Source organism: Barbus barbus, assembly GCF_936440315.1.
Source record: "Barbus barbus genome assembly, chromosome: 45".
Lineage (NCBI taxonomy): Eukaryota > Metazoa > Chordata > Actinopteri > Cypriniformes > Cyprinidae > Barbus > Barbus barbus.
This window is the reverse complement of record NC_136723.1, coordinates 22,749,466-22,776,689: the sequence shown is the minus strand read 5'-3', so window position 1 is coordinate 22,776,689 and position 27,224 is coordinate 22,749,466. Positions and strand designations below refer to the sequence as shown.

Here is a 27,224-nt window from a genome sequence, read left to right as displayed (position 1 = left end):
TGGCAATCAAATCTGACCAATAAATGTTGTTTTTTTAAGTTCAAACTTGTATATTGTATATTTCAGGATGGTAAAGCTTAGGGTGGCCTCTAATGTCAACTGCAGTGATGCGATGACTTTAAACCAACTGACCCGTCGCAGGGAGTTTGATTGACAGGCAATCTGACCAATCATCACGCCGAATCTGCCATTTTTGTCTAACAAACAAACCAGACAGGAGAGTAGATTAACACTGGTGGACTTGAACTTGAAAAATGGTGTGTATTGACATTTTTCCACGGTTGAATAAAGATACCTTCTGATGTTCATTCATGTTTATATGGCGCTATAAGTAGAAAAGAGGAAGAGATGATTGGTTCATGTGCTGCTTTAACTGGCGTTACAGCAATCTGTCACAACACACTAAAGATCCATAAAACTGTCTTTGAAATAATAAAAAAAAAAAAGACAAACTTTGAAAGATGAGAGTTTTATATCAAAAGCGACCTGCTGTGTTTTGTCTGTCAGCATGTTGTCAGTGTCCTCTTTATTTCGCGATGTATTTTTCACTGCGTGAGAACATGATGTGTGGCGTGAGAGCGCCATGGCTTGTCGGACATAGCAACAGTAACAAAGGGGGGCAGGTCTTTGAGAAGGGTCAATTGGCTACTGGCTCTTTTAATTAGAATGTAGGATATATTCTGCAATTTTGCGCATTGAACATTTTCCCATTCATAGTAATATGAGTAAACCGTCTTGGTATATGTAAAGTGTTTGGTCAACCTCTGTTCAATTGAACCTTAGTAAGCATCTGCTTATGTAGCCAGCTGACAGCAAGGCAGCTCACTAGGCGTGCAACAGAGCTACAGCCACATCTTGCTGAAGATACTAACTGAACACACACAAACACACACAACAGCTGAGCATGCTAACTCTATTAAAGCGTGTGCTGGAAGGGGGTGGCATGCACTGGATGTGTCTCAGTGTGAGAACGCTCTTGTTGTTTTGATGGATTTTCACATTTGGCCAGAACTCCCCCAAACCCTGTATCCAATAGAATGCGTGCCTTCCTGTTTATTGTGCCCCCGTCACGCTCTTGGCATATGCTGGGTGGAGGAATCCACACAGCGGGGCCAGTTTATCAGTTCTCTTCATTCTTTCAAAACAACCCAGTGGCGATCAGAGGCGGCTCTGCAGGCAAAGACAGTTTCCTTTTACTCCCATCACCAGCCGCGAGTGAAACAAACAGCCTCGTCCACCACTGAGCGCCTTTGCGCATGCTGAACACTGCTCTGAGGGAAATACAACTTAATGGAGTCTGAAACTTTGTTAAAAGAGGAAAACAACTAGGCTTTCTGAAGAAAACAAGCATGGTTCTTGCCCCTGCAAAACATGCCACCATGATGTTTAAGTTTGGTAGTTTCACAACTTTCCCAGCTCATGAACTGGATGGAAACATCTATACTTAGATGAATGCAACAATTCATATAAAAACAAGCAGAAGTGATTTCAGTGATAATTCATAGAACTAAACCAATTGTTTCTTTGAAACTAATATATCAATTTGAATGGAAACATACATTACTTGGAAATTAAAATTTTTGTGTGCAATTTTTGGGGTAAATAACAAATTTGCATTTATTTACATATTTGTTGTTTCAAGGCTACAATTTTCACTTAGTTTTATGAATTATTACCACCAAAATCAGTTTTGCTTCTTATTTCGTAAAACCAAATATATATCGTTGCTTCGAAACAAATACAAACATTTTCGCTATATTAAAATTTTGTGCATATATTAAATTTGCAACTTGGATGGAAACATACATACTGAAGAGAATGCGAAAAGAAAGAACAAGCAGAACTGATTTCAGTGTTAATTTGTAAAACTAAGCTTAAATTGTTGCTTTGAAATGAATGTCAATTTACTCAAGAATACTTGAAAGAACGATTTTCCTTCTGCTTGTGTTTCATGAATGAGTTGTGTGTATATGTATATGCTGACAAAGATCTTTAAATATTCAAAATATGTATTAAACAGGTTTTGTAAAGGCGCATGAATAACTGCTGCGGATCATTTAAAATGGTTTTTGTGCCCCCGTCATGCTCTTGGCATATGCTAGGTGGAGGAATCCACACAGTCATGCTCTGACTGTGTGGATTCAGTTTATCAGTTCTCTTCATTCTTTTCAAAACAACCCAGTGGCGTTCAGAGGCGGCTCTTAGCTTCACAACTTTCCCAGCTCATGAATTTCTTAAGTTTCTGAATCGTTTGCTAGACTGTTCTAGGTTAGTTGCTAAGATATTCTAAGTGGTTACTAGGGCCTTGCGAAGTAAGCGACCATCTAACAAGGTTTGCAACTGACTAGCATCCACCCAGAACACCCTACCAATGCCCTAGAAATGATTCTGAAACATTAGCAATGGATTCACAAATACAGGTAAGGTTGCTAAGATAATTTCAACATCATGGTGGCGAATTTTGCTGGGGAGGCCTCCACAAGGTTGCGATCCCTAGATAGTTTAACATCATCTGTATGTTTAGTAAAAAAAAAATACATTAGATTTAACTGTATTTTTCATGCTTATTACAGTATCAACTTCCAGAGCATCACCTTCTGAACCAACAACTGAACCAGATAATCAAGGTCTTCAAGATTACTAGGAACATTCAATCTGCATGAAGGCAGTCCTCAGAGAGCAGAATTGGACACCCTTGGTATATAGTATGTGCTATCCTAGAGCAGATTTTTTAAAAGACACGCTTCACAAACTATTTGGCTAGATATTACGCTGATGCAAGAGGAAATCAGATGCACCCATTCCAGAATTGTTAGCTATGTCCAAATTGCTTCCCCAGGCTATTGCTTTCAGCCTCAGTTAATGAAAAACAAACAGCATTGCCGTCATTCCCTCGCACTGTAAATCACCAAGACTTACCCTCTAACAGGAAGACAGCTTGCTTGCGGAAGATCTTGACCAGGGTGTCGTCCAGGTCAACTTCCTGCAGCTTGGCGATGAGGTGCTCCTCGTTGCGGCACACCTTCTCTTGGGCGTACAGTCCATCGGGCATGATTCTCTGCTGACCCAGTCCCATCAGGGCCGTTTCCACCGCCAGGGCCAGATATGACTCGCCCTCCTCCAGGAAGCGGCGCGTGGACGGAAACAAGTGCAGCTCGCTGTGCTTGCTCGAGCTCATTGTGCTGGCTGCAGAGGGCGAGAAACAGAAAGAACGTAAGAAACCGGGAGGTGGTGACACCTCCGGAGTTATCCACCGTAGTGAGACCTTCCTCCCAGGCACTGGTTCTTGGACAGGTCTTGTCGTATAATGAGGCACCAGAGAGGAACTCTGCCTGGACTCTGCCTGGTCTAATGAAGCAGCTCAGCCTGATAGGGCATAAGGCAAGGCATGCTCAATTAGGCTCCTGAGTGACTGAGGTAATACACTGTACCCTGGACTCACAAATGCATTGGATGTTTCACGCATCACATTCATATCTGTGAGATGGTACGAAATGCTATTGGATATGACGAGGCCCAGGCTGTATTTAGTAACTAGGTTGAGAGCGAGACAGACAGAAAGACAGACAGGCTGAGCCCCTGCTCTTCACTCTTCACTGATCTCCAGCTACATGGCCGCCAACTCCCGACAACTCGGCATCAAATCCAGCTTTTTAATTGGCTGAACTGGAGTCGACTGAAAGTCGATTGTGCCGAGGATTAGCCCCTTAACCAATCAAAAGGCTGTATTTAGTGCCGAAGGCTCAACACCTCGGCCAATTAAAAGGCCAAATATGGTGCTAAGGATTGATGCCTAAACCAGTCTTTCAACTGGCTTTGAGAAACTTATCCTTAGCACCAAATCCAGCTATATTATTGGCGGAGACATCGATCCTTTGGCACCAAATCCAGTCGTCTTATTGGGTGTGAGGAACAGAACCTGTGCGTGCAATCAAAAAGCAGATTTGTTGCTGAGGAGGCAGTCCCTCAAGACCAAACTGAGCCATTTGATTAGCACCAAATTCAACCTTTTAATTTGCTAAGGGGCCAATCCCTAAGGACCAAATACAGCTTTTTAATTGGTTGCACAGTAGTCGATTGAAAAGGCTGAATATGGTGCTAAAGATTGACTCCCCAACCAGACTTTTGGCTGTGAGTTACTTGCACCAATTCCTTTGATTGGCTGAGAGGTTAAGCCCTCAGTGCTAAAAACGAGGAACCAATCCTATGCAGCCATTCAAAAGGCTGGATTTGGTCCTAGGGAGTCAGGAATCTGATTGGCTGGGCATCATTGACCCATCAGCATCAATTCCAGGCTTTTAATTGGTAGTAAAGATTCATTCCCTCTGGTTTCTAAAATTGAGATTCCACCATGCAAACACTGGGCCAAAATGATATGTGTTATGCCTGAAGGCCTAAAGATATGCTTAGATTAAAACAAGCTTTACAAAAGGACTTTTGCGCAAACCCCTCCCTTAAAACCTTGAAAAACAGCAAACGAGCCATGTATTAAAAAAATACATAAAAAAAAAATTGTTCATGTCGTTACCATTTTAACAGCAAAGTGAATCCAGAGCTCCATGTTCTCGGTTACACATTAATACCATTGGCGACTCATTTGGGGCTAATAATGAGAAGCATCATAATGTTTTAATGATGCCTCTTTGGACCCGTGCGGCTGGCTCCGGGAGGATTTAATGTCCTAATCAAAAATTTGCGCAAAGAGGGAAGCTTGAGGCTTCACACCTTCTTTTATTCTGCACTCCCACCACCAAATCTCTTTCTTTCTCCTTCCCTAATAAACTCTAAATTCAAAGCCAACCACAGCAAGAGAGAAATAAAAGCCAGTGCTTTGGCTTAAGGAGAGCCTTGTCTACTCTTAGACTGACTGAACCTAACAGGAAGCACTAGACAGGAAGCTGGGAGATTTGGACGGCTACATAGGGATATGTCGGGCAAAGTTACAGCTCCTACATAGTCCACAGATATCCGGTATCATACAAAATCCTATCCTCATCAAAATCCCTTATGGACCATAAGATTCCTAATCAGGTATAAGTTCATTAAGGGGTTCAAGTGTAGATAGGAATTTGCATGAACACAAGACTTGTGGCTCTGTGGTCTCCATCTTGAGTGGGCTTGCTGGAGATGGGCGATCGCATCTACCCTTTCAGGTGCCAATCAGAATGGGCATGAGCCCAAAGGTAACAATAATGTATAATTGCAGCACTGTGTTCTCTGATTATGATACAGTCATCTCTCCAATCAAAGCTCATGAATAAGAGATGGCAACAGAAATCATTAAAATTAAAAGTGAATTAAAAATGCAGCAGGGAATAAAGTTATGACTTTTAGGCTCAGATAAAAGAGACTCATGCTTTACTCTTAATATATACCATATCTTTTTAATCAGAGGGTAAAGTAGCAGCATACGTGAGGTTAATTCGAGAGAGGGTTGATCGGTTCTACTACGGTGGTTTAAAAACCTGAAAACTCTTGTTGCAAACAGACATTCTGTCGATAAAGCAAAAACGACATGATTTACAGACTGACTTTTCCTAAGTGGAGCACATGGCGCATGAAATATACTGTATAAATGTTTACATTAACAGTTTTTACTATAAATATTACAGAAGATGCTTAAGATGCCTGAAGCTTTAACAGGGTGTTAATAAGACTTGTAATAAGACTCATGCTGCGGCATCTCACGTCTTTGTACCTGAGAAATCTAGAAACCCGCCTTGCGAACTGTCTTCATCCCCGCGGCCCGTTTCCATCAGCGTGCTGAAGAGCGTTCCAATGGGGTCCAAAGGGTGTCCCACCCATCCCTCTAAATTAGTGATGGATGTCACCCCTTTATGAAGCAGATCTAGATAGAGAAAAATATAAAATGGTTTGTTTTTGGATGGTACACAAAGAAACACTCTTTTTGACCTTATTTATGCAAGCAATGGCCTTCAAGCTCTGTTCCAAACCCCAGAGAGCTCCCTATCTAGGCAACCTACATCAAAAGGCATGTTCCCTAAGCTAATGCTGTTCCAAAAAGAAGAAAACTGCACTGCTTTACATGGTACTTTGTAATTGCCAGCAACTATTCCAGAAAGCATTGCAACAAACTTGAGAATTTTATTTAGTAATGACATGCATTGATAAAAAAGTAAGTAAAAATGCACAATTTTACTCACTATTTGAGTTATTTATTGTGCTTATTAGGGCGAGTCATTATTAATATGAGTCATACTCTAGTTGATTCTTAAGTCACTGCAGATGACTAGAGAAATTATAAATATATGTAATTCAATAAAGAAATAAATACATAACATACTGTAGTGATACAAATAGCACACAATCTACCAAAAGACAACACCGTATCTAGAGTCTGACTATGTGAGGTGAACAGTGGGAGACTGTGATTTCCTATAGCATCCGTCTCGTGGAATCACAGCACTGGTGTTTTACATAAAGCCCAGAACCGGGCCATAGAGCTGCCTCATTTAAATAATATGAATTATGCGTTGGCACTTTTACCACAACAAGCAGTCATTTGCATTTAAATGCAATTGACCTGAGCCCTGCTGGGCATGAGTGGACATTCAGCTCTAGTGAAGAGCAGTGCTGCATGAAACCGTTACCTGGCCATTAGATACTGAGACAGCGAGCACAGGAACACAGTACTGAAAAGATAATTGGGCATTTTTTGGCCTTTTTGGCACCGTTAATGATACGGAGGACAGAAAAAAGACGTTAAATTACAGAGAGAACATGTCAGACTTAAACTGCACATATACGACATGATCTGCAGCATCAAAGCATCTGCAAATCACTGTTTTAAAATAAAAATGAATGATATCTGGCAACACAAGTGGCTGTTGGCAATACAATGAGGGTCTGTCCAATCTAAAAAAAAAAATTCACTTTTACATGTTGTTTGAACATAAATGTGTGTTGGCAGTGTGTGTACACAACCACCCCAATAAGGATAAAAAATCCACCCACTCCTATTTTAATCCCCATAAATCATAAGCAGTGTCTTATAATGAGCCGTTCGCAGAATCTGTAAAATGTGACATCACATTTTACAAGCCCCACCCACGACTGTTGACGGACACTGCCGTATTAGCAGGGACCCTGCCCTGAGTGAGCTGCACACAATCCATCATGTTTATCTTCACGCTAGAGCATTTAAGCGCAGCATTCAAGTAAGAAATATCTTTTTATTAAATCTACAGAAGTTATTCAGTTCAGAGCAGTGAGTGATTTTCTGTTTTTATTTTATTGTTTGGGTCATATTAACAGCGTAGACGCTGCTGTCACTTAATACACAGATCTAATAAAGACATGCGATACCTTTCCCAAACATAACAGACTGTGTTTTTGTAACTTATGTGCGTTTTTAACATAAACTTGACAGTTTAAACGCAATTAGACATAGTACTCACATGCCGTGTAACAGCTGCTTTCTGTGCACGTGCTTCGGATGTGCATGCTCAGAAACCCGTATATCCGAACCGTATAAACCGATATGGCTTTAAAACGCATGATTTCAGTGCGATAGACATCAAAACCAAACCGATGATTTTTGGCAGAGTATCTGAGGTACAGCAGCTCTTTTGCATTTAAAGATACATGCACAAAAACAGACTGCTTCCATTCAAAACAGGCATTTTCAAAATGATATAATAAATGACTTATGGTGTATTTGGAGCTGAAACTTCACAGACACATTCTGGGGACACCTGAGGTTTAGATTACTAAAATACTTTAGAATACTATGCAAATAAGCAGTGATGCGATGCATCAAATACCATTAATAACTCAGACATGGGCTGCCTTTCCCAAAAGCATTATGAGCTAAGTTGATCATAGAGACCATTGGTGCTAATGCTTCCATGAGCTACTTAGGCTTAAAGGTTTTTGGAAATGTAGCCATGGTTGTAGTCGAATGTTAGTCGAATGTTAGCAAGTTCATCTGAGGCATTACATCATTCTATAATACAATAGAATACAGAATAAATTCAATACAGTTTTTAACTCACCTTTCTTGTGGTTTCGGAAGAGCTCCAGCTGTTTCTGCTGCTGCCGGCGCAGGGTGTTGACGATGGCGATGGCCAATCGCAGTGCTTCCCGTGGGTAACCGTGAGATCTCAGTGCATCTACCCTGGCACAGGCCGTAGGGACGTGTTCTGTGATAGAAACCGCCCAAAAAAATCCTTTAACAAACCTCAGATGGGCACAATAGAAACATATTCACCCGCACGCAAAAGGCCAGCAGGACAGAAAATAAAAATGCCTTTCATTTTGTTAGAAACTCTTGTTCTCGCTCCCAATAAAGCCTCCATTCATTGCTTTTTTTCTTAAACTTGCTCTGCTTTTTTTCTTAATGCTATAGACTGCATAACACAAAGAGGCGAGTCAAACAAACGTCTTTTTCTGGCCGAGCCGCTCACCGTGCCACAGGGGCCAGCCGCGAGAGTCAAAGAGCGAATTTTCAGTGTTGTCATGGTAACAGTAGTTGGTGTAGAGGTCGTCGTTGATAATGTGCTGTAAGTGGCTGTCTTGCCAGTGGAGATCGCATGCCTCGATGGCTCGCGTGAAAACCGTCCGGTGGGGCCGGGTGCCCGAATCTGAGGACGAAGAAGAGGAGGAGGAGGAGGAGAGACAGGGAAAAGGGAAAGGAAATTGCTCTGTCATTCTCAATGCTAGCTCTGAGAGCGAGGCCCCTGGGGGCCTGTCAGTCAGGGGCAAACGGTAAAACCTTCGGAAATAAGTCCGTAGATTAGTGCAGCGAGCTGAACTGTCATTCACAGGTGGTGCAGATACCGACATGACCGCTGCAAGATGGCATTACATGGGCTGGGTGATCTAGCTATAAGAAATGATTATATCAAGCCTTTTGATAATATTTCATATTATGCAAAAACAAAGTAAACTATGTGATGCAGGGACTTCTGTAAACATTTGAGTGATAACACAAATTAATCATTGAATTAGACAGTCAGTTCAAAAGTTTGGGGTCTTATATGCAGAAGTCAGTCTCTTTTGCTCACCAAGGCAGGATTTATTTGATTTAAAAAAACAAAAACAGTAATTTTATTATTTATTGCTGTGATCAAAGCTGAATTTCAGCATCATTACTCCAGTCTTCAGTGTCACATGATCCTTCAGAAATCATTCTGATATGCTCAAGAAACATTTCTTATTGTTATTAGCGCGGAAAACAGTTGTGCTGATACATATTTATGTGGAAATCGTGATTTTTTTTCAATGTTCTGTGATGAACAGAAAGTTCAAAATAACAGTATTCATTTGGAACGGAAACATTATATAAATGCCTTTACTGTCACTTTTGATCAATTTAATGCATCCTTGCTGAATAAACATTCAATTCTTTTAACAATAAATACAAATAATACGGACACCAAACTTTTGAACAGTCTATAAACAGCAACTGAAGCACACTGAGTTGATTAATTCATCAATTCATTGCTTTATTGTCAACAGAAACAATAAAGCTATATCGCCCAGCCTTGGTGCATCCCAGACAAAAACTCTAATTAAATCTATACAACCTCTGTGCCAACCAGTCTAGAGCCCATTCATGCCCAAAATACTCATGCCTTAGGAAAAGGGGAAGTCATTTCTTTGCAATTACCTGTCTGGAGCATGAATATTTATAACAAAACACATCATAAAATCTCTGCAGACGCTGTCGCCTCGGTATAAAAGACCTGACTAATCGAAAAGTTTCAATGGAGCTATTTCCCCCCCCGCCCCAACCCTCGCTTTCGCCCAGAGTTATGATTAGCACAGCAAGGACAAAAGCCAGGGAGGAAGTACTGAACCGCTGTTATTAGGGGCATTCCATTAGTCACACAAAGCCTAATAAAAGGGGCGCACGGAGGCACGGTTGATTAAAACACCCTGTTTCTACCCCCACCGCCATGACACACACACACACACGCTTACCTTGGTTGCCGTGTGCACCTTGAGGCAAGGCATTGGTTAAATTGGGCAGCTCGTTGCCGTGGTTACCGTCCTCCAAGGGACACACGTCCACACTGTTCCACTTCTTGAGCTGCCTGAGCCAAGCGGCCTTCTGTTCCGGCTTACAGTGGGGGTTCAGCACGATACACATCCACAAGGCACCTGGGAAAGACATGGAGCGTCAACACAAAGCAATATGGAGGGAAGCTTGGTGGGTTCTTAAGAAATAGATGATGTAGGCCTCACCATACAGCCTCCGAATCGGCCTGGGAGGTTCATATGGTACAAACAGACAGAGAGCTTCATTATGTCTGACAGACAAACAGATAAATAGGTCAGCTGACTGCTCGACTGAACGCCGTTACCTTTAACGCAGACAAACGACCTCAGAGAGCTCGTCAAATCGTTTCCTTTATGCTCCGCTTTAAATTTGATGGTAATCATATAATCCTGAGCCACTAATGACAGCAATTTCTCAGAATCAGCTTCATGTATTTTTGCTCGGGCTTACTGAAGTTGACAAGGAACTGAATGCAATCCTTTTGATTGGATGAATAACCAGATATCATTTTTGGATTTATATTGTTGTGATGTAACTTTCTGCTCTATGCACATTGAAAATGAAGATACAGAATTTGGATTTGCAAATTTTGGATTGGCAATTTTACAATGCAAATTAATGATGACCTATCTATCTGTATGTGAGATTAATCTGGAACACATAACTAAATTATATAACATTAAAATACTCATAATCAGACTTCAGTTACTTTTTTATTGATTACATATTCACATGGTCACTTGACATGCCGATAAATCAAAATAATAGTTAATATTTTTAAGCGTTTTATTTTGATTGTTGTAATTAAAAAAAATAATTATTTTAATTTGATGATTTAATTAATTATTACCTTTACATTAAACTCAGGAACCCCCCTGCAGTTTCTTCACAAAGTCAATTTTGGTAAACTTTGATGTAGTTTAATGCACTTCATGTTGTTGATAACAACGAATGGAATATATATTCTTTCTCTTTGTGTTTTTATATCAATATGGCCCTAGTAAAAAGTAATATATATACACAAATATATTTATTTCATATGAAGTATCTATTAACATATTTACTGACATATCACTCGAGACTTACAGATATAAAAATGATAATTAAACTTTATTTGGAGTACTACTTGTGCACAATGCACATTTCTTAATATAAAGCCCTAAAATGTGTTTTATTGTCACTGTTGATGAGGATTGCGTGATCTCTGAATAATATTGGTCTTTAAATGCAAGATATTTAAAGTACACCTGAAGAATACTTGCAGTAGTTCCACTTTAGCACAATCAAATATACTTCATATCTGATGATGAACTGTCCATCTGATGTGTTGGTTGCTCAAAAATGATGGCAGCGAGTGGAGTTTCTACTCTATAAATACACCAAATGCTCACAATCCCTGATTTAAAAAAGTAATAAAAATAAGTTAGATGACATCCATCCTGAAATACAGGCCTCTTTTAAGCCAAAAGGTACAAAGAAGTTGAGCATAAAGCTCCGGATCGATACACGTACGTCCCTCACAGGGCAAAGCTGCAGAACGTCACCGCCGAGCAGCCGCAACCCTTGAGGTTCATTTCTCCTCTAATTCATCCCATTGGCTGCATTAGGCAGTGATGTATGGAGCCTGACGCGAGCGCCGTGCCATACGGATTGTGTATGATGGTTTAATCACTCCCAGAGTGCTCCACAGTGACATACTGAGAATACCTGCAAGAGCCAGCTGAGAGAACGAGAACTAGAGATGGAGGAGGGGCGAAGGAGAAAACAACGAGAAGGGGGGAGAAATGAAGCGAGCGGGAGAGACAAATGTATGATGGCAGGAGAGGAATTAGATAGTGGTGAGAGAAAAGAGTGGAAGACAAAGGAGGAGAGAGAGAGAAGGAAAGCAGGAGGGAGAGATGTGAGGAAATCTGGAGGAGCATGGGAGACTCGTGGGGGGATGGGACCGAGTCTCGGCTCTTTGTTTGGGCATGAAGGACAACAGACGTGGAAGAGATGAGAAAACATGCACCATGGAACATGCAAACACAGGACGCAGCGGCACATCTGAAAAATGCAAATCTCAGAGACTTCAATGCCTCTATGCCAGGAGAAGTTTAGAGGCAGGAGTCAGGGTACAAATATAATAATCAAAGTATAATAAATGTATTGCATTGCATTATAATAATATAAAATTAGGTGCAAAGTTCTTTGCTGCAAAATACCACTACTATTAATAATAATAATAATAATAATAATAATAATATAGTTCCTTTTTTGTTCTGGGAAATAAAATAAAATTTAAATAAAAAAATAATAATAATAATAATAATAATAAATATAATATAGTTCCTTTTTTGTTCTGGGAAATAAAATAAAATTTAAATAAAAAATTTAATAATAATAATAATAATAATAATAATAATAATATTATTATAACAACAGCCAACAAATTAATTTAATATAATATAATAATATAATAATGACTTGAATGCCTCTAGGACAGGAGTAGGGTTAGAAATCAATCAAATATTACAGAAATCCAGATTCTCATGAATTTATGAGCGTCAGCATTCTCCTGTGTAACACTAAACTAAAGCTCTCAATAAAATAAGACATTAAATTCGATGTCCTTACAAACAACATCTGATATGTGATAAGTCTGATATGTGAGTGAATGATTCTTAGAGTCGATTCTTTTGAATGACTCATGACTCCAGTTAAAGATACACTTCTGGAGTTCTTTTCTAATAAATGCTACTAAAACAGCGCCAAGACTTGCTAAATGAAACCGTGTCTACATCAGGCAAAAAAAGTTATTCACCCATTTTCCAGTTGCCCATAACTTGCCGATAACTAGTTAGTGAACATTCTTAGGTGGCACCTACGACACTTCCAGTGTAGGGAACTACGAGACAAGGTTGCTTACAGTATAAACATGTATTCAGTGGAAATGAGAACTGGCAAATTTCTTATGGTTACCATTCCTAGACAGGCGCGAACGGATCTACAACGAACAAGACAGTAAACACCACAAACAACAGCAAAGAAGACATAATAAAACACCTCAAAGTGGTTGTTATGGCTAAACCAAAGCTAAACTCATCTGTCACATCGTCCAGTATCTCTCACAAACCACTGATTGAAAGCAAAAAATGGTTAAAGCAGCTGTAATTCATTACGACAAGATCATAATAAGTGAGGTGCGACGCGAGGGAGGGGAGAATGCTACGTGCTAATCAAGACGCCGTTGGCTATTTAGCCCGCCATTGTCTTAAACTTGCTGGCTATACGGCTTTGTGTTTGGACAATGTGAAGGATTAGCGCTCGCTAGTGTAATTATGTCAGCTGAGAGAAGTCGTGGCCTAATTTCCAGCCTCCTCAGTCATACGTAACCTAGATGAAAAGGAGTCGCTTTCAGCACACAGGCCCCTGTGCCCAGATTAATTAAAACAATATTGAGTTTTGCTGAATAAATTCATCCACACAATCAAGCGCACACAGCCCTCCCCCTTCGCTCTGACCGTGTCTTTCACGGGCCTAATTTGAGCTTTCACTCCAAATCTCATCCCTGCTGTCAGCACGCCTGTCTCGAGCCCAAAGCATCCCATGGTTCCACTCTCTCAGAAACACACATGCATAAACATAGCAAATGCTCAAGCAATTTGGCCTTTTCTATGGGATCGACCAGGGCGGCCAAAATAATAATAATAATAATAAAACATCATAACATAATGTAATATAATATATGGGTGCGAAGGTTTTGGGGAAAATAATAATTTATAATATATAATAAAATGTGAAATTTTACATCAAAAACAATAATCATCATAGTTAATACATAATATAATACATAATTGAGCGTTTGTTGTCATTTGAAAGTGTGTAGGCCTTCTAGCATTATTATGCTGTTATATTATGATCATATGTGACCCTGGACCACAAAACCAGTCATAAGGGTCAATTTCTTTCAAGTTAAATGAATAAATAAGCTTTCCATTGATGTATGGTTTGTTAGGATAGGACAGTATTTGGCCGAGATATAACTATTTGAAAACCTGGAATCTGAGGGCGCAAAAAAAATTTTAATATTGAGAAAATCGCCTTTAAAGTTGTCCAAATTAAGTTCTTAGCAATGCATATTACAAATCAAAAATTACGTTTTAATATATATATACGGTAGAAAATTTACAAAATGTATTGATGGAACATGAGCTTTACTTAATATCCTAATGATTTTGGCATAAAAGGAAAATTAATAATTTTGACCCATACAATGTATTGTCAGCTATTGCTACAAATATACCTGTGCTACTCATGACTGGTTTTGTGCTCCAGGGTCACATATATTCAGTGGCATAAAATGGTCTTATAACAAAAATATTGCTTATCGCAATTATTTCTGGGGCAATATATCGTGCAACAAAAAGTTGTTATCGTGACACAACAACAAGCAGACGACATCCACACAACTAGTATAGTGTGATTGGTGAGGATCAGTCATTATGAGAGCATGAACACTGCGACTGCTCCAGCAGTATGGGTTTTCTATGGGGCCGACGGCGAGCAGAGCGACTGCCACTAGCTGCACCAAACGTAATTGTGAAAATAATGAATAAAAGCGATCCGAGACCTGCCTGATGCAAGCGTGCCTTTGTTCCCCCAACAAAAGCGACCCGCTCGCAGCAGAGGGAGCGAGAGACGGATGAAGGAAGCAGCGGAGTGAAGGATGCTGGGAGGGGCGAGCATATAAATCTGGGCTGTAATCTCCCTCTCGCACTCGCTGGCAGCCGTCTCCTCCGCTCCTCATCCTCAGCCTACCTGACCGCCGGTGTCAGATTAAGTGTCCGGGATTTAATGAAACAGTCTTCGCATTATCGTGCTTGTCAGGGAGGAAGAGGAGGGGGCAGCCTTCATAACGAAGGCTTCTCCAATTACGCCAGGGCTTAGAGGGCCTGACAGGTGTAATGATTCATCTGAGAGAGGGAGAGAGGGAAGATGTGCCCCTCCGATCTCGCTCGCCTCCTCTTTTTAATGAACCAGGGCCCCTCCACGGGTTCTTCAGGGGTGTAAGAGCTCTCAAAATGGCGGAGCTCGCCCAGAAGGGACTCCTCCGGTGTTTATCTGGATTGAGTCAACACGTCCACAGAATGTTCGCCAAAAACACAAAAATAAAATCATGAGAGCAAAACAAAGCTCCAAACAGTCTGCCTTATACCCTTGTGAAAAAGTAGTGTGTTTAATTGCAGTAAAAGTGTATTTTTTGTGTACTTCAATTATTAAAAGTATACTTTTTAAAAAGTGCACTTGCAGATAATATAATATAATCTAAATTAAAGGCCACTTAAGTGTACTTAAAGGGAGTACACTTTAATGACAATAGGTCTTAACATACTTAAGTGCACTTTTTAAAAATGCACTTTATAATTATAATAATAATAATAATAATAATGTCTAATTAAGTATTACTTATACATTTGACATAATTATGATTTTATTGTGTTTTAAATAAGTACACATTTTGATATATTTATCAATATATTAAAGCACATGTAAAATAATTGATTTTAATTTCAACTTAAGTGTGTTCTTCAAAATTGCATTTGTTAATGCACTTGAAATGTATTTTTCTTCTAAACTTAAATACACTCTTATAGAATACTCCAATAAAACTGTACTTTATATCGGTGTACAAAATACTTTCAATATCATTATGTTGTTCTCACTTAAACACATTTAATTGCAAGCAAAAGTTTAACAGATCTAAACAAAATTAATTTGCTTTCAAATACATTTGATTTTAATTAGACCAGGCCTGTACTGTACTGTACTGTAGAGCCGTGCCGGGCCTCAAATTTAGGCCCTAGCCCAGCCCTGGCCCGAGACGCTCAGGCCCTAGCCCAGCCCACGTCCGACAGCTTATCAGAATTACCGACCCGAGTCCGACCCGAGCCCGTCTTTGTTGTTTCCACCAGCATGGCAATTTTTTTCATCACTAATCGATGGATGTCTACAATATAAAAATAAGGAGAAACCCAAAACAGGCCCGAGGCCCAGCCCGCGTCTGAACTATGACGTGGAAATTGGCCTGAAGCCCGGCCCTAGAGGCGTAAAAAAGTCAGGGCCCATTGGGCCCTGGCCGAAACGCAGGGCTCTACTGCACTGTAAAAAATGGCTGACTTTAGTTAGGTGAATGAGTCATGAATGAGTCTAATAGTCTTTGGTCTAATTACACAATGAATTAGGACAAGTTGAACTTGAACAGAAATGAAAAGCCTGAAATAACATGTAACCACGCACCCAAGTATCTCGTTTTATGCGCATGCGGCAAAAATACTACGTCAAGTTTTTGTAATTGCGACGCGTGAGGGAGGATTACAGATGAGACTATGTACGGCAGATAATGAATCAGGTAAGTATATCTTGATATAAGCTTTCTTTACTCTTAATTTAGAGTCATTCACACCTGGCAGTTCTTGCTATATGCACTCGGGAGGAGAATTAATCGTGTCCTATAATTCATCTATGAATGCATTCTGACATCGGAATGTTATCGTGTGTGGACCAAGAAATTTGACTGCTGAAAATACAATATTGTATTTTTAACTAAACTATTTAAAATTCAATGTAACGCTACTAGGCAAAATTCAAAGACCCGATCTTGTAATATTTAATGTATATAATCGATATTATAACCACCAGTAATATTCAATATATCAGCCACCTCTAGAAATAATGTTGTGGTTTTTTTTGCATTTGAAGAGCGAGATGTTTCATTACTGGTTGTTTACAATATGTAATATTTTGTACTTATCTGGAGTTATTCATTTTGCAAGGTCAGTACAGATTTGTTACTGGAGATACAGTATGGAAACGTGATGTTAGAAGTAAGTCAGCTCACCCTGATCACGCATGAATTTGAAATTCTTTGAATCTTTTCCATTTGCAAGTAATATATTCCCATCTGTGCATTTACAGATCTCCTTTAATCATCTTGTATTTTACAGGTAACAAACCAAAGGAAGAGGACAGCAGCTTTGCTGTGTTAGTCGTGGTAAATACAGGAATGTTCTTCATGAAGATCTGCGAGAGAAACTTGCAAGGCAAGATGAGGGAGAAAAAATGTAAGGTAGCTTTCTTCATTTTCATAGATTTTGGGATATTTATCTATATTTGGGTAATTGATAAAGTTATGTTTTATTCCCTTTAAAGTATTTTTAAAGCCCAGTGTCAGTGAAGATGGTGTGATCAGGAAATCTGAAGGAACAGCGTTCTACTACGATGTTGCCCTGATGATTGAGGTCCTTTACCTCTACCTGATGCAGATGTGGTCAAAAGTTTACATTACACCTTGCAGAATAAACTTCTTCATCAGAGCAGAAACTGCCATTTTTTTAATAATTCTACCCCTCTACCCTCTTACTGCTTAAATTATTAACATTTTGCAGATACTGCAAGGCGTATATAAACTTTGGGCTGCAACTGTGTTGCAACTTGCTTTCACTCAACTGAACCATTTATAATGACTGGATATGTTTTATAACAATTGTTCTTTTTCTTTCCTCAAGGAATTTTTTTCTGACTTTCCTGCCTCTTTGGAACGTTTCCGTTCTGTGGAGAGATGGTGTGCAGCTTCATGACATTTGAAGTTTACTGCCGATGAAGAGTTTCTGGGACACTGACAATCACTGCTTCACAGCAAGTTCATTTGGAACTTTATTTAGTCAAACTTGCATTCACTAATGCTGGAGTAAGATTTTACAAGAAACCTTTTGGTCCCGTTTAATGTTGGTGCTAGTACAGGTTTGAGAATTTATGGCCTGGTTTCACAGACCGGGCTTAGACCAAGACCAGATTAGGCCATAGTTCAATAAGGACATTTAAGTCATTTTCATTAACATGCCTTAGAAAAAACATTACTGGGGTGCATCTTGAGACAAAACAAAGGCACTGGTATTTATAAAGATCAGTCAATGCAAGTTTCTTTCAGTTGAAACAGCTCAGAATTACATTTTAGAATGGGGCTGGTCTTAAGCCTCGTCTGTGGAAGTTAGGGTACCATTAACACAGTTTGGTAATCTTTTACAATAAGGTCTCATTTGTTGTACGAATAATAATTTTCTTATTAAGTGTGTTTGTTAGTAATCCTATACGTTATGGAGACCAAATGACTCCACAAGGATAGTAATATCAGTAAATTTTGACCTTGTGGACATTTTTAGGTCCCCGATGAGGAAACAGAATGATGTTTTCTATGATGGCGAGATTAGTTACTTTTGTATGTAAGTGATTTTGCATTAACTCACTTATAAGTAAGAGCCTGGAGAACAAAGTGTTGCAAAAAGCATTTTTATGTATTTGTTTTAGAGATTGTTTTGTCAATAAATGTAGTGGGTTTTTATTGTGTTGATTGTAACTAGGTAATTAAGAGATTTTTTAAATAAAATTTTAAATTGCCTATACTAAATGACATTTAAGTATATGTTAGTTCACACGAATTGCTTATTGAGAAGGACATATTTACCATATTTCAAAGTACATATAAAATATACTAAAGTCCCACTTAAGTGGTTCAAAAATATCACTCAAAGTTCAACTAATTGCATTTAATGTCATTTTAAACTGTAATATATTTGAAATCAATTACAAATAACATGCATTTAGGTGGTCGAAAATATTACATTTAATTCATGCTTAAGTGTATTGTTAACTGACATTAAAGTATATTTTAGTTAACATTAATTGCTTAGTACATTAGTAGTACATTTTAACCATATTCTAAAAGACACTAGAAACAATTATGAAAGTACATATAAAGATGTACTAAAAAGTACCACTTAAGTGGTTTTAAAAAAAACACTCAATTTCAACGTATTGCATTTAATAATCACTTTAAAATGTGATACATTTGAAGTTAATTACAAATTCAATGTATTTAAGCGTCGAAAATAACATTTAATTTGCACTTGTGTGTTCTTTTAAAGTATGTTACTTCTGCAATAAGTACACTTTATAAAATTATACTTAAGTACACTTCTTTTTCACAAGGGTACTTAATAAAACAACTCAAAGGAATCAGGATGCAAATGCAAAATAATAAAATAAATTCAATTCAATTAAAGAATGGGTGCAAAGGTTTATATGCTGAGAAATGATAATGATATTAATGATAATAAATTATAAAATAATCTGTCATAATAATAATGTAAAGGTCTTTTGCTGAGAAATGATAATATAAATACAACAATGGGTTCAAAGGGTTTAATAAGATTCTAATAATATAATATAATATAATTAGGGCTGTCAATCGATTAAAATATTTAAATCGCGATTAAATCGCATGATTGTCATGAGTTAACTCGTGATTAATCGCACTTTTATTTGTTCTAAATGTACCTTAAATGACTACTTTTCAAGTTTTCAATACTCTAACATGGGCATGAACAAATATGGATACTTCATGCAAATGTATGTTTATTATTATTGAAACCATAGTAAACAGAGCATGAAGAGTAGACATGTTTCAAAGGTCATAGATGTTTTTCAAAGAACATGTTCATGTCTATTAGACACATGAAAAAAACCCCAGAAATACCAGGTTCCCATTACTTCTCTTTCTTTGCACTGAGCAATTTACTGACACAGACCAGTTTATATTGCAGACAGGGCAGCTCTTCTTCTGAACATGCAAAAAAATTATATATGTAGGTTCAAAGGGTTTTAAAAGGTGTTATAGAAACAATAATAATAATAATAATAATTAAATACAATAAAATGTAATAAAAATGAACAAAGACCCATTTTCCTCTCATTTTCTTTAGTGTAACCGCTTGCTTCTGTCCATTATTGTGGTATCATTGGTTTTCAAATATCTCCTAAATATAAAGCAATGAAGCAGAACTTGCTTCTCTTCCTGTCTATGTGGGCTGCTCTTGACCAAATTAATCTGTAAACCAGACCAGACAAGACTAGAAACCTGGGAAAGACTGCACATATTGCACACTGCATTTCCCTTAGGTTGCTTTCACACCTGCCTCATTTAGTTCGGTTGAATCGCACTAGAGTTCGTTTTCCCTCTTGGTGCAGTTCGATTGGGCAGGTGAGAATGCAGCAATTGCACTCGGGTGCGCACCAAAAGCAGACCAAACAAGTGTACAGAGACCTCATTGAAGAGGTGGTCTCGGCACGCTTTCAAACGAACCCTGGAGCGGTTCGTTTGTGGTGAGTAATAATAATGTAATAGCAGTGTGCTGTCTGCTGCATTTTACTCCTGTAAAGCACCGTTGGAATTTTCCCGCACACTCTTTCTGACCAATCGAAAAGCAGTTTAGGGAATGCGTTCAAAGACACATCTAGCCAACAAGTGAAGCGGATGTCACGTGACTGCGTTTTGGTTCGTTTCAGCTGGTTCGGACCAGAGCAAACAGTGTGGTGTGAAAAGGAACCAAAACGGCTAAAAATAGCTACAATGTATCATTTTTTGCCTTTGGTCTGGACCAAATGAACCGAACTACAGATGTGAAAGCACCCTTAAATTCTGTGGGATGCAACATTATAAGGGAGTAGGACTGGTGTTGGTTGGGAGCCCCCATCCAGGGGCCACTCGTTAAACAGCCCACTTCCCTTTGAGACACAAAAGGCCTCTCTTCCCCTTCCTGCAGCCTCTCCTCATCCTCCGTCAAACAAAAATGTGACACAGAAGGCCTCACTGCACACAAACGCCTGCTAATCTTGTTCAGCCCCACAAATTCCTTGTCACAGCGTCAGCTCGGACACAAAAGCATCAGCCTCGAACACTTCAGCCCTCGAAACTTTCAAACTGAGGACAGAAACATACTTTACACAAGCACTTAAATGTTTTAATGTTTTTGAACAAAGTCTCTTATGCTTACTGAGACTGCATTCATTTGATCAAAAATACTGTTAAAACAGTAATATTGTAAAATATTATTAAGATTTCAAATAACTGAATATATAATTTGAATATATTGTAAGACGTAATTTATTCCTGTGATGCAAAGCTGAATTTTCAGCATCCTTACTCCAGTCTTCAGAGTCACATGATCCTTCAGAGATCATTCTAATATGCCGATTTATGCATGCTGAAACGTTTATTTAACGAATAGAAAGTACAAAAGAACAGCATTTGAAGATGTCTTTTCTCTAACTTTTAACCAATTTAATGCATCCTTGCTGAAAAGTATTTTATATAAGCTTTGCCAATGCACAGTAGATGAAGTACTAGTTTACTCTAATGCATGCAACAATACCAGTGCAAAAACACTGAGGAACATTGCACTTGCACCACATTATCAACTGCATTTGGCCACATTTCGACACACAAGATCAAGCAGCTCGAAACGTTTGCGTTCCCATATTATCTCATCAAATGCTTGAACGTCTGATTTGCGGGTCCATTGGTCTACTGCTTATCTCCCGCTCTGCTTCAGCGCTTGGCACCAAGGGACCTGGACACCAGCAATTGTGCCTACTGCCGCAGAGTGCCAAGGCATAATTGATGAAACATCACAGGATTTGAGAATTGGCAGGCTGACACGATGCGGCGAGCCAGTCACAATTAAAATGATTACACGTCCTTCCAATTTTCACCGCTTTCATTCCAATATTGCTGATAGCAGGAGATTGAGACGGAAAGGCGGAAAAAACATGATATATTCCATACATATAGTACTCTAGGTGGATTGAATGGCAGTAAAACAACATTTGTTGTTGGCTCTGTACGTTTTGATCCAGTTACAGTAATTGAAGCAATAGAAGCAGGACGCAGCACTTCGGAAACGGCCTAAAGTGCGTCGCCCGTTTCTAGTGCTTGGGTTGGCTCGTGTGCTTACCACAGTATATTTTAGATGGAAACACCCGAGAGGGTTTTAAGTGGGAAAAGAATATGCAATATTGATCAAGCAATATTGCAATCTGGCAACGGCAGCATCCCCTAAATGGCGGTCCTCAGAGACGCAGGTGGATTTTAAACGGAGATCCGCACAGACGCTGAGTGCAGTGAAGACGGACTCGAAAAACACGGCGGACTGCGAGAAACAATACAACCGACCAGTTCCCATACAGATGCCACTTAAGACGTGCAATCTAGCACAATAAGTCTGGAATTTAAAAAATTCAGAAAAAAATTAATTAAAAATTCAGCCGAAATTCTGGTGCTGAAAAAGCTAAAAAAGTTTATTGTTTGTGTTGTTCTCACCTAACTCGTCCCACAGCTGCCGGTATTTGTCCGTCATTGTGGTTCCCTGCTGCCGCCACAGAGCCAGCCGCGGGTCGGCCATGAACTGCTCTGTGATTAGCGTTAGCATGCGAGCGCCGTTCGAGTCCCGCATCTTCAGCATCTCCCGTACCTGCAGGAAAATGAGTACACGCATGCAAGATTTAAGAACAGGCATACCATATCCAAAGCAGACATGATTAAAAGTGAACATCCTCTCTCTACAATTAATTTTTGTTCAAACACACAAACATTACCAGATTTTTTTAATGTTTTTAAATAAGTCTCTTCTGCTCACCAAGGCTGCATTTAATTGATCAAATACTGTGAACTATATTTTTTTATTGCCGTTCTGGAAACATTATATCGCTCACATATGTATAGCAGTATACATTTATTCCTGAGGTAATTCTATTCCTCATTTAAATTTATTTGAATATATTTTATAAGAATATGATCAAAAAAAGTAATATAAAATCATTTATAATTAATTTTAATTAAAATATATTAGTGTCATTAACGTACAGAAATAAATAAATCTAAAGATTTTATAAAATATATTCAGTGTCATAAATCAGAAAACAGCTGATTAATAATTTTGTGGAAACCATGACACATTTTCTTTGTAAGGATTCTTTAATGAACAGAAAGTTCAGAAGAACAGCATTCATTTTTCTTTATAATAAAGGTCACTTTTTCTCAATTTAATGCATTTTGCGGAATAAAATAATCAATTTCTTTCAACTGACGGTGTGGCTTATGCAATTTAACATGGAATGTTTTTTGATTGGCCTTGATTTTGTAGCTTCCTAAAATATTTTATTTGCAAAACAGAACATTTTTTTTTGTTCAAGGTTGCATCATGCCTGGTTAGGATATCTTTTCAGAGACCATGCTAAACTTTAAGCATTATTTGATCGCTTAAAATGCTAATGCGGTGATGTGGAGAAGTTGAAATCATCACGAGCGGCTCCTGGAGCTCCAGCCCACCTTTGAGAACAGGAGATTGAGCTGTTTGCCCGAGCCATGGTATCCCCCCTGGGACAGGAAGAGTTTGACCTGCTCCTGGACCTGCTCCTCGTCCAAATGCCAGCAGTTCTCATCGTCCACGCTGGCCCCCGCCGTGGGGTCCGGGGCCCCTGATTTAGAAACACACAATCAAGCGATCAGCGAACAGTATGGTGATGCTTATGTTGATCAAATGGGACTTTCACAAAATAAAAGCCCGTAAAACGAGGCATTACAGATTATAGTCATGGAAAATCAAAACCAGAGATTATTTATCAGCCAAAATTCTTCCACGCAATTAGTGCGATCGACACAGAGCCTTAATGCAATGCAGAAGCACCCTGGTGTTTGAGAAGGAAACCCCCTCGAACCCCAAACAAAGGCTGATGATTTAAGCGCCGTCACCAATGCTGAGGGTCTATAGTAAAGATTTATTAGACGCCACATCAAACCAACTTCCTGCATTCCAGCCGTGACCTCACACAGGCCCAGCCTGATGAAAGCACTCCCCCCCCCCCCCCCCCAGTTCTGCAATGTGCTGTTTGCTGACGCTTTTTTCCCCTATAATTGGCACATCCGCTTTAGATTTCCCTTTCCCGACAAAAGTGAAATATAATATGACCATTGTGCCTAATGTCGAAACGATAAGAGAGACTATAAGAGTCTTTCTTTCCCTTTAGATTTATGTCATCAGGGTATAATACTCACAGCAACAGCTCCAGGACGCAGCAGAGCCTAGAAACAGTGCTAATACTAATCTGTGTGCACTTTACAAAATCAGCCAACTCATTTTTAAAGGGTCCAGTTATGGAAATATGGATTTTGTTTGCCATTTTCAGCAGATCTATAGAAACTAAGCTGCAAAAGTGTCTGAAGACGTTATCTTCATGTTTGTGATACCACACTTTACATTCGTGACTACATTTACAGGCAACCCACAAGTCAGTGCTTTCGCACATGGAAAACTGGATAATCAGAACAGAAAACAGAAATCTGAAAGGTGCTGCAGAAAAACAGCTTGTTTACTTCTAAGGATAGACAGAGGGTGAGAAAATGGTTATGTAAAATAAATTAATTCATTACAAAATAAAGTAAAAAAAAAAAGAAAAAAAAAAAGAAAGAAAAGTAAATAAATTAATTAATCAAGAATAATATTTGGCCACTATGATACATTTTAAGCTCAACATAATAATAAATAAAAATAATATAAATAATATAAAAGTATAAATAATGAAATCTAAATATAAATAAAACTAATATTTTCATTTTGTAATAGATTTTTGTATTTATTTTATAAGAATAATGACTAAAAAAAAAATAAAAAAAAATATGCAGAAAATATTTTATTATAAAGATCTAAAAAAAAAAGCTACAAAATGCAGAATATGGGCCTTTGATGTTATAACAAAAAGCATCCAAAAAATCCAAACAACACAATGCCTTTTAATCTCAATATAGTAAAATAAATAAATAAAACTGAAAAAAAACAACTTTTTGTAGAATATGGCCTCCTTAACACAAAAAAAAAAAAAAAAAAAATATAATATAAATATATATATATGAATATTGTTTGTTTTATTTATTTTTAGATTTGTTTTGTAAATGTAAACATTTTAAACAATAAATCTGTTATAGTATAATAAATATTATATAAATAGAAACTATGAAAGTTTAAGCCTAGTCTGGTAGTTAGCTCTGATAGACAGTAGGAACGTCAAGCAGTAATGCTCTTGATATCAAGGGTGCTTCAAGCACACTCCTCGGACGCAGCCGGAGCTCACCGTGCACTTGATTGATCTCTGAGTTCTGGGAGAGAATCTCGTCGGCCAGTTTCTGGGCCGTGGGCAGCACTTCCGTGTGGTGGACGGTGATCAGATACTGCACAAACTTCTGCAACTGGTCCCTGTTCATCTGAAATAGAGTCTCTGAGATGGGGAGGTGAAGTTTGACCTGCTCGGGCCGCCGTACGCGGTACAGGGACAGCGCCACCACATGGGCGCAGTAGAAGATGTCCTTGTTTCCGCAGCCGCACGTTACGGAGGTAATCTTGCAGCGGTCGAAGCTAATGGCTACGCTGCACACCATCTCGGGTTCTGACGACGTGGCCGGTTCCGTTACTGTGCCGCTCAAATGGAAACCTGAGACACAGAGACAAAGAAAGAGTTCAACTTTGGATTTTTTTCAACTCTTTGGAAAAGTCCAGATAATTACATAAATGTTTTCTGATTATATTTTCTCCAAGAGCTTTGACGCTTCACTTAAATTCAGCATTTTAAATGATCGGGCTTTATTTTGCCAACTGATTTTCAACTGGTTTTCCTGTAGTGTAGTGGATTAAATAAATAAACAAACAATATTTTTAAAAATAAAAAATGAATAAAACCGAATAAATAAATAAATGCTTAAAAAATGAATCAAAAATTTAAAAATTAAAAGGCAAAAAATACTTTAAAAAAAAAAAGTAAAAACAAAAATGCTAACTATGAATTAAAAATAAAACAAAAGAAAAAAAAATGAAATCAACATATCAAAAAAACAAACAAAATAAATAAAAATGTATAAAATGATTTTTTTTAAAGATAAAATAAAAAAACTTAAAAATAAATAAAATAATTTTCAAATAAAAAATGTATTTAAAAAACAACAAATAAATAAATCCCACTTTTAGATTCAGAATTTAAAAATTCTGAATCTAAAAAAAATTTCCCCTATCTACCAGTCTGGCTGCATAATCAGCAACCTAGCAACCAGGCAGAACACATTAGCAACCATTCAATATTAAATGTCATGATAAAGTGAAAATGGATACAGGCAGAATGCATAGCGGAGAGAGGATGAGGAAGTTTCAGTCTACGAGTGGTGAACAGATGTGTGTGTGTGTGTGTGTGTGTGTGTTGGGGTGGGCAATGTGGGTGGAGCTCCTCGGTGACTGGCGTGTGCCATTACAAAGGCAGGACTGAATAATACAGATGCTCATTTGAATATTATTTGAAGTTTCGATCCAAAAGAGGCGGAGAATCGTACATTTACTAGGAAGTAAAGCAGACATTAATGAGCCGCCCAACGCCCAGGGAGTTCAAATGTGCCCGTCTACGGCTGACTTCACTTCCTGCTCGGGCTGCTTCCAATATTTAAGCACTTAAGTACTTTATTTGTGCCTTTGTTCTATTGCTTTCATTTGTCCTACTGCTTGCCAAGTAGATTGTCCAAAAATAAATTAATAAAAACAGCAACAAAACGTACAATTAAAAAAATAAAATAATATATATTAATAATTTACAAATACTGTTTTCATTCATCCCACTGATTAAAATTGTTACAAAAATGTCATTAAAAAATGTATTAAATGTAGAGAAAAAAAATAATTAAATAAAAAGTACTTCTAAAATTAATTTATAAACCAAATAAAATACTTTTAAAATTAAAAAATATTAATTATAAATAAGATCAATAAATACTTTTAAAAAAATATATATAATATATATATATATATATATATATATATATATATATATATATATATATATATATATATATATATATATATATATATATATATATATATATATATATATATATATATATATATATATATAAATATTTATAACAAGACAAAAAAAAAACTAAATAAAATAATTGGAAGATATGAAATAAAAACCAAATAACCCAAATAAATAAATTAAAATAAAATAAAAAATTCCCATACATTTTTTTTTAATTCCCACTGACAAAAATACATTTATAAACATGTCAAAAATCAGAATCTGAAAATGTAAATAATATAAATACATATTTAAAAATACTGTGTTTTTAAACTTTTACATAAAGGACTGTGTTCAATATTAGTTTTGTTTGTATTGACTACTACTATTTTATTATTGAGACAATCCTAGTCTATTCTTGCTACCCTAGTACACATAAACATCAAAACCACCAACCTGCATTAAAATAATATCATAAACTACTTCTATTTAATGG

The 27,224-nt window shown here is 37.8% G+C and overlaps 1 protein-coding gene across 1 annotated transcript in view; it reads right to left on the bottom strand.

Annotated features, from left to right (window-relative positions):
• Positions 1-27,224, bottom strand: part of LOC306863874 (zinc finger SWIM domain-containing protein 6-like) — a 78,277-nt gene that overhangs the window by 11,570 nt on the left and 39,483 nt on the right. The window contains exons 2-9 of the mRNA XM_079407446.1: positions 25,028-25,384; positions 23,229-23,377; positions 22,221-22,371; positions 9,946-10,125; positions 8,427-8,603; positions 8,016-8,162; positions 5,699-5,848; positions 2,920-3,186 (exon numbers count right to left, since the gene is read on the bottom strand). Of these exons, the coding sequence (XP_079263572.1) occupies positions 2,920-3,186; positions 5,699-5,848; positions 8,016-8,162; positions 8,427-8,603; positions 9,946-10,125; positions 22,221-22,371; positions 23,229-23,377; positions 25,028-25,384 (1,578 nt within the window). The remainder of the gene's footprint in view (positions 1-2,919; positions 3,187-5,698; positions 5,849-8,015; positions 8,163-8,426; positions 8,604-9,945; positions 10,126-22,220; positions 22,372-23,228; positions 23,378-25,027; positions 25,385-27,224) is intronic.